Source organism: Apium graveolens, chromosome 3 (genome assembly GCF_009905375.1).
Source record: "Apium graveolens cultivar Ventura chromosome 3, ASM990537v1, whole genome shotgun sequence".
NCBI lineage: Eukaryota > Viridiplantae > Streptophyta > Magnoliopsida > Apiales > Apiaceae > Apium > Apium graveolens.
Window position 1 is genome coordinate 206912912 of NC_133649.1, and position 9035 is coordinate 206921946.

The window sequence follows — 9035 nt, forward strand, 5'->3', positions numbered from 1 at the left end:
GTATAACTTCCAAAGTAAATTAGTTCCCTCGTGAAACCAAACAAGCACGTGTATGTATGTTGTGTTAAAAAGACAGAATGTAAGAGTGGAGGCAATCAAAATTTGAAATTTTCATATGACATTCTGTGTAATTAAATAACAAAATCTTACGGTAGGGATGTAAAAAAGGTGTTTAGACGTGAATTCAGAATTTATGATCCAGATTTGAACCCAAGCCCAAACGAATTAATCAACTTAAACCAACGTTTACAAAAATTCAAGGCCCATGAACTTAAAAGTTAAAACCTAACTACGCTCAACTAAAACGATATCGGTTTAAGAAACAACTCGTGTGATGTCCTGCAATCGTAATCAGTGAGTCAACACGACCCGTCTCGAACAGTCCGGTACATACATACCCCAACAAAATACATATACACAACAGATAGATAGCTACATATACACAACAGATAGATAGCTAGAGAGAGAGACAACAAAAGATAAACATCTAGAGCGAGAGAAGATAAATACATAATCAACAGCCATGAATTTGTTATAAAAACCCTGGATGTGATTTCCCCCTAATTCGAATGAAAACCCTAACCCTAATCTTTTTCGGATCCTCCAAATGTGTTCGGATCCTTTGTATTCTTCGCCAATTCTCTATCTCTTTCTCCGGAGGTTAATCTTAACTCTTTGATCATGCATACCCTCCGTTTGGCTTTATTCAATTTAGTGTGTGTATGTTCTTTCTTGTGTTTTGAAAATAAATAAAAATCAATTTTTTACTGCTAAAAGTTTAGTATTGAATATATAAATTGGGAGGCTGTGATTTAGGGTTTTGAAAATAATTAATTAATCAGATTATATTAGAGATAGTTGGAGTTTAGAGAGTGAAGATTAGTATATGCATTATATATATTGAGAGAGAGAGAGAGAGAGAGAGAGAGATTTAATGGGAAGCTCAGATACTGGGACTAGTACTGGTGTAGTGGACTGTAGTGTTGGGGCTATTGTTTGGGTTCGGAGACGTAATGGGTCGTGGTGGCCAGGGAAGATTTTAGGCCCTGAAGAGCTCTCTGCTTCTCATCTTATGTCTCCTCGATCCGGGACTCCTGTTAAGCTTCTTGGAAGGGAAGATGCTAGTGTGTATGTCTGCTTAACCCTTACTTTTTACTCATTCTTTTGATTGTCTTGATAATTATTTTAACATTTTTCGGGTTTTTGGCGAATTACTGGTCTATTTGCATATTTGTGTTGTGGATGATCCTGTTTGTTGTGATTGAAATTGTGTACTGTTATTATATGTCATGGTTATAATTGGCCTAATGTCTGGAATGTAAAACACATAGGCTTTTGTAGTTGATTAAGAAAATATCTGATCTTGGGAACCGAAAATCTTGTGAAAACAAAAAGATTTTGTTAAGGCCTTGCTTGAGTATGTTAATGTAATGCAATGCCTGAACACTTACAATTTCTCTTCAACTGGAATTATTCTATCCTCGCATACTGGTTATTTTTTTAAAGTTATGGATTTCATTGTGTTTATTTTGAAAAACATTCACCTGTTTTAATTGGTACACTGAATTTTAAGTTTATATGTTCAGTCACTTGTTAGGAGTCTCTTGTTTTAAAGAACATTTAAGTAACTATTAGGAGTCTCTATAAATATTTGTTAGCTCAACACTGTGATCTCTAGGATGGAACCAGATGGCTGATAAATTTGGTGATTGATGTTTGCTGTTAAACGGCGAGTATTTAAGGTGTAGTTTAAGTAGCTCGAGAAAGGTTAAAGTTATCTGTTCACATGGAATGTAAGTTTGAGATTCTCATAACTTGATTATTCACTTTGCGTGCCTGGCAATTCAGACAAGGTGGATGCTAAATCAACACCCTCTGAATATTTCTCATTTAGCATCCCTTATAAGTTAATAATCAGATAGAAGACGCCAGGGATCGATGTTCAAAATTTTGAAATCTCTCGAAATTCATATCCACCAATTCATTGTGCATGCATATCAGCTGAATCATTGTTACCTTGGAAAAACGAATTTTTAGTGCCTTGATGATTTTACAAATCATCACTACATCTGCTGTAACTTTATAATCGATATTTTAACGTTATAATAAAGTTTTTCAAATTTTCTATATGATTGTAATACATACTAAAAGTCACATTACTATCATCTTCCATTCTTTGATATTGTTAAAATATACGTAACAAAAGTTGCTTGAATTATTATATTTGACTCTTGAAGGGGCAAGTCAATTTTAGCTGGATACACTTTCTTTCTCAATGTTGTTAATTGGTTTTTTATTTACGTTTGAATATTTTTACTCGCTCCGTGGTGTATCAGGGATTGGTACAATTTGGAGAAGTCTAAGCGTGTGAAGCCATTCAGATGCGGTGAGTTTGATGATTGTATTGACAAAGCTGAGGCTTCCCAAGGAATGCCTCCTAAAAAAAGAGAAAAATACGCACGTAGGGAAGATGCTATTATTCATGCTCTTGAACTTGAAAAACTTTTTTTGGAGAAACAATACGGGAAACTGGGTTCTTCTAATTACAAGAGCAATATAAAGAAGGAGCTGGCTACGTCTGCAGAAAGCATGAGGCAAGGAAATGGCAAACTCGCAGGGCCAAAATCTCAACAACCTTCATGGATACTGGATTTGCCACATGGGGGCATAATTAGCCCCCACCTACATATGCAGGAAGTTAGAGAGGAAAGGCAACTGAGTGCGGATGATGATAAAGCTGATGTACTTCCTCGTTTGAGAGGTTTGCAGGACATTTGTCTCAAGACCACTTCTTCAAAGCGTAAGATTTCTCCTCCAGTTGATTCAACTGGCCTACTAAAATCTCCATTAGAGGATAGTTTTCATGCTTCCCTTAATGGTGATGCTAGCACAGAGAAAGCAAGTCATACCAATGACAAAATTTCATTAGAAAACAGGATTACATCAAATGATGGTTTGGCTGAAGAATCCTTAGTCAAGAGGCGTGATAGGCGCCTCCCGCTTGTTCAAGTACTAGAGAGTAGTGCAAAGTTACCAACTCCTCCCTCAAAGCCTGAAGGTGGTATTGTTTCTCTGTATATAGGAGGGGAGGAGCAAACAGGAGAAGCAGGTAGTGCAAAGAGAAGCAAATGTGTATACCAGACGAAGTCCAGTGATTCAACAGATAATACTGAAACCCATTCTGAACATATGGTAGTTTCTGCATCAAAACTTGAAGAAAATAGCAACCCTCCTGCTGCTCTTATGAAGGACAACACTTCTGGTTCAACGGAAGATACAGAAACAGACTCTGACTCTTCTGAGACTGACTCTCTCGAATCAGATACAGATGACGAAATTGATGAAATTTCAGGTACCACCCTTTCATTTTTATTTTTTTCCCTAAAAAAGTCATCCTACAGAACATTCTAATCTATGCTTGCAACTGAATGCATTGCTTACATTGTGATGCACTCTGCTTTGTGTCCCCAAATGATGCTCAGGCTCATTTAGAAGGTTCCGACACGGACACAAATCCGAGAGTCCGATTATTCGAATTCTAAAATTAAAGACTTGGGGACACATTTTATAAGGATCCGACAGTTGGATATTATTATTTTTAATACAATATGATGCTTTTTAATAACAAATACTTATCATTTTCTATTAATAGTAGATAAATTTTTGAAAAACAAGGGTAAAATAATATTTATAATATACATAAATTTATAACAGGTACAATATCAAAAGTTAAAGGGTAAATTATACTGTATAACAAACAATTAGAGATAGGTTCTCATATGTTGTCTGAGGTGAAGTATCCATTTTCCAGATGGCACTCAGATCCAGATCCAAGTGTCAGTGTTGTGTGTTGTCGACACTGGTAAGACTGGGTTTTCCGAAAAGTCTGAGCATCACATTATAACCAGATACCCAGCAGCACTGGTAAGTTTAAGTGGATGCTAAATAGAAATTCTATTTGGAGGTCTCTTGAGTTTGAACCTCGCACTCAAATTTTAAGCAACATCAGTGACCCACATAAAAAAATAATCCTGATATCCAATAGCATTTGTTAGGTTAAGTAATTGGTGAATCGCGTAATTCTCCTTAAGAGGCATTGTAATTGAAGCTCTCTACATTTAGGTGTTTCTTATTTGGTGAGATTACCTACCTCTCCATTTCCAAGTTCAGCCATGTGCCCATCAGCACGGTATGTTGATGAATTTTTACAATATAATACATATAATTCTTTATATATGAACAGTAATTCAATTAGAAAATTAATGTAATAAATTATAATACAAACCAGTGAAACCATTAACTCATTAAATATGTATAAATGTAAGGTAATATGTAAATATTCAATATAGGTGATTACTTCAAATCTATGATTCATTTTCAGTAGCTTAAGACAATTTAGTATTTACAATTATTGCAAAGTAAACTTTTTAGAAATATACAATAGATAAGTAATAACTTTCTTTTTTTTGACGAAAGATAAGTAATAACTTAAGGCGTTACAAAATACTACTATTAAATATCTTGCCTTGTTATCTTTTATCTCAGTGTTTTTTTTAGGTCCTCCGTCCTCTAAATATTTGCACCTATGTTGTATCACTCTCTGTCTCTTTTAGTTACTGGACCAAATATATCTTTGCCGCTGAACACTGGCTACTTGTTGATGCTTCTTTAACTTAATTATACTATGCTCTATAGTCTCATCTCTTCTGAGCATATGTCAGTCCCTAGTATGACAGGGTATATGTGAATGTATTTTGATGCTCGAGTCCTCCTTGGATCATCTCATAATACATAGTAGCCAAGTCACAACTGCATAGTTTTGGGACCTTTTATGTCGGCAATGACGGATACAGATAAATGTCTGCTACATACAATCATTCGTTTTTACTCCTTGAAATTGTAATTCTAAGATTTTTCAGCTGCGGCTATCAAAATATCTGCCATGACAGAACCATACATTGGCCCTAGGTTTTTTCAGATCATCATAGAACTTTTAGCTATATTACCTTGATTGTTCAGGACATCCCACGCCTTAAATTCTCTAGCATGTTAAATATTTGTACTCACGGTTCTATGATTAGGATGTATGTCTTTGTTTTGTAAAGTGACGCTTTGTACATGTTGGTGATCTCCCCACTCTTCCCACGGTCTTCATTTTGAACAGACTTGGAGAGTCGGCGTGTTATCCGCAGTCTTGGAGGAATGTAAAATTTCTAGATTGGCCTTTCTTAGAAAGAGAGGTGGTATAAGAAACTAGAAATGAAGCTAAAGCAATCCATTGAACAGCCTGAAAAGTTCCATGTGCTTTGACTAAGATTGCTAAGTAACTTTGCATATGTATGCTTTCTAGTATGCAAAGAGTGAAAAAATAACAGTGAGTATATTTAGGATTTCAAATCTTTTTCTTCAGTGTAAATTTAGTGACAAGAGTTTATCCGATTTTATAGGAAAAGAGCTTTTCATAAGGTTGCATGGAGAAGTAATATGATCTAGGATAGTAGAACTCTTCCACCAATTACTGTCCAGGGATAGTAGAACTTTTTCACCAATTAGTAGCTTTCAGGCGCAAATTTAGGTCATGCACTGTTTAGATCTTTATTGGCTTGTGATTATCTGTCGCTGATATTTTGTTAAAAATTTACTACATAATTTCCACAGTATATGAGAATCTTACTCTATTGCTTTGTTAACTTAAGGTTGTGTATCAGTATTTGGGGGATAAGTATATGCTATGTACTTGAAATCTTCCTGCTTGAATTTTGAAAGAGATATTATAATAAGACCTTAAGTCATAATTATTTGTCTTAGTTTATGTTAATATTTGTCCAAGATATACTTTGTTTATTTGAACTCAGCTATTTGTTTCAATTGCTAGATGAATCTGTAGAATTCAGGCCGAAGTCTATGGTTAAATATGAAGTTGAAGAAGAAGATGAAAGCACTAGCACCGAGGAGCAAGATGATCCCGCAACTCCCAGTGACATTTCTCACCCCTCTAATGAGGATGTTTCAGCAAGTGCCGGTGTCTCCAAATGGCAATTAAAAGGAAAAAGGAACAACCGAGCTCTTACCAAAAGATATGTGGATTTAAGCAATGAAAAGGTTTCCAGAGGATTCGACCAGGGAACAAAACTGAAAGGAAGGGGAAGCCATGCTGATCTAGTGGATAGCTTTGGTAAGAAATATGGAACCCGAATAGGTGGATATAGGTCTAGAGGCTTGGATGGTATCACCAGCAATATTACCAGCTCGGAGGAGCTTGCATGGAATGATCAACTCATGTCAAGAGGATACTGGGGGGACTCTATTGAGTATACTGATCCTGTTTTTCCTGGTCGTCGTTTTGGTGATAGGAGGAAGTGCATGCTGGTAGAAGTGGATCTGAAAGTCCAATCAAATTATCAAAGAGAGCATGTTCCTATGATTTCACTCATGAGCAAGTTGAATGGGCAGGCGATAGTGGGGCACCCCATTCAAGTTGAAACATTAGAAAATGGCTTAACGGAAGCTCTTGTGACTGCAGATGATGAACTTAACCAAGAATATGATACATCACTTCAGCCGGTATGGAGGACTGCCAGGAGGACAGCTAATTGCCGGGTTCCACGCTCACACACGTCAACTATGGATGGGGATGAAGGTTCTGATCATTTGCAACATGTATATGAGGACAGAATTATTCCATTAAACAAATCAAATGGGGGCCATTTTAGCAACAGGACGAGTTTGGCTAGAAAAGGCTCTACCTATGGTTCCCGTGCTTCTACCGACATAAAGTTTAAGAAGCCTGCAAAGAAGGCAGGTATAGCATCTAATCAGAAGACGAGAACACTTTCTTCGATTGCGACGCAGCAGAAACCAAACAATATTCTGAAACAGGGTTCCAACAGTCATCATGTGAATGGGCTTATCAAACCAGAAATGGCCCCCACTGCAGTCGCTTGTATCCCTATTAAGCTAGTATTCAGTAGGCTACATGAGGAGTTGAATGGCCGCCATCAATAAAACTTGGGGATCAGGGGAAGAAATACTTGGAAGCAATCAGATATAGCTACATGTAAATTGTAAGAGATCAATAATGTAATACTGACAATGCGTCTAAAATTTAATTTTTTTTCCTCATACCCTATAACTTGTATATGAGGGTGGAAATTCTTCAGACTAGCTGAATAACTGATGCAGGTAAAGCGGAGAAGAAAATGTACATCTGCCAACCCTTATTGTTGATCACATACTGTACATGTGCTCCTGAGGACGCCGAGGAAGAATTGTGAGCTGTGTGATTAAGTAAACAGATTAGACAGGTAGATAGTATGTTTCTGAAATGACAGACGGCTGTATATATGCATTTCTCTCTTGAGTTCATGTAGCTACGAAGTTGGGCTTTATTTGGAAATATTATAAAAAAACAGTTAGTGGTATGAACAATGCACCAGGCTGTGGTTTCTTGCCATTGCGATGTGATTGCAGATTTAATTTTTTTTTTTAATGAAAAAATAGACAGAATTCTCTTGGTTTATTTGCAATATATTTTGGGTACTCATCAGATTAAGTTTTTAATATAAAAAAGTTGTCTCCTTACAGTCGCCTGTGTGTCCTGCTCTTGCCTAACAATTTCAGTCGTTTAGTTGCAGCCCCGATAGCACCAGTCGGCTCAATAGTCACAGGTGCCCAGTCTGGGCAAGCAGGCTGGGCAAGCGCTATAAGAACAACCAATACACTTCATTTATAATTATGCTAATCTAATTATAGTCATTAGCAATATTTACACACTTCATTTATAATTATGCAAATCTAATTATAGCCATTAGCAATATTTACAGGAGACACACTCCCAATCTTTCAAACGATAAGAGAATATAAGTCAAGACTACAATGTTTGTCTATCTTTCTCTATACAGTTTTCTATGTGCAAAATAATGAATACAAGATACATATTACATCAAATATATGCCTATCTATATCTCCCCACGTTTTTCTCCCTTGCTGAGCAGTTATATGAGCAGTTACTCTTAGTCAAGTAGTTTCCAGCCGTTACAACGATTGCAATCTGTTGAGCAATTGCTAGCAATCTCTAGACACCCATCAATATATGTGTCCTCATTGGAAGGTTTTCCAAGTACTCCCGGATCTGATCTTCAAATTACCATAAAGTCACATCTCTCTCCCATATAGCATCCACTTCTGATTCACCTTTCCACTTCACCAAGTAATCGGTAGTATTACTTGAAAAATTAATATTTTAATACAAAATCACCTCAAGGATCCTTCTGAGTATCAGTAGTATATATGCATCCCAACTATCACCCACGTTTTTGTTGTCTCACAACCATGCCACTTGTAACCCAGAATTTATTTTCCCCGCATGAGTCCTATAATTAAACCAGCCTTTGGGCCCAATAATATAATACATATTGCTTGCCCAGCCATCCCCTTATTCAGCCCAACACAATTTGATTATTGTTAAGCCAACCAGTACTAGTAATCAAGTATAAATCAGCCCAATATCTAAGCATCAATCAAGCTCCATGTAGTCGCCCAGTTCGGCGCCGACACCTGGTCTTGGCGGCGTTGGGGATTAGTCGCCGCCAAGCCAAAACCAACTTCAGCCTAAGTGCTTACAAACACTACCTCACTTGAAGAGACCAATGTCCTCATTGGAAGGTTTTCCAAGTACTCCCAGATCTGATCTTCAAATTACCATAAAGTCACATCTCTCTCCCATATAGCATCCACTTCTGATTCACCTTTCCACTTCACCAAGTAATCGGTAGTATTACTTGAAAAATTAATATTTTAATACAAAATCACCTCAAGGATCCTTCTGAGTATCAGTAGTATTTATCATAAAAGTGTGATTTCAAAACACGAATTTAAATAGGTGGGAATTATTTTAAAAGTTTAGTCAACTACGGAATTTTATTATTCATACCGCTATCACTAAAACATTATTTTTTTTTCAAACCGTTAACTCAATCGACGTACCATTTTCGCATGCACAATCTAGAAAACATTTAGAACAATTTACTTGAGAA

General features: G+C 36.6%; 1 protein-coding gene across 3 annotated transcripts; it reads left to right on the plus strand.

The window, feature by feature from the left end:
• The first annotated feature begins 334 nt into the window (after positions 1–334).
• Positions 335–7519, plus strand: LOC141713050 (uncharacterized protein At1g51745-like). 3 transcript variants are annotated; one of them, XR_012571799.1, is made up of 4 exons: positions 335–1128; positions 2337–3352; positions 5876–7064; positions 7183–7519. XR_012571799.1 is itself a non-coding variant. In XM_074516265.1 (4 exons), exons 1-4 carry the CDS (start codon positions 935–937, stop codon positions 7003–7005), a joined length of 2058 nt encoding a protein of 685 aa, XP_074372366.1. In that variant the 5' UTR covers positions 336–934; the 3' UTR covers positions 7006–7519. The 3 variants fall into 3 exon arrangements, 2 of the variants coding, with proteins under 2 accessions (XP_074372365.1, XP_074372366.1); XM_074516265.1 differs by having other exon boundaries at positions 336–1128; positions 2337–2800; positions 3083–3352; positions 5876–7519; XM_074516264.1 differs by having other exon boundaries at positions 5876–7519.
• Positions 7520–9035: the final 1516 nt, after the last annotated feature.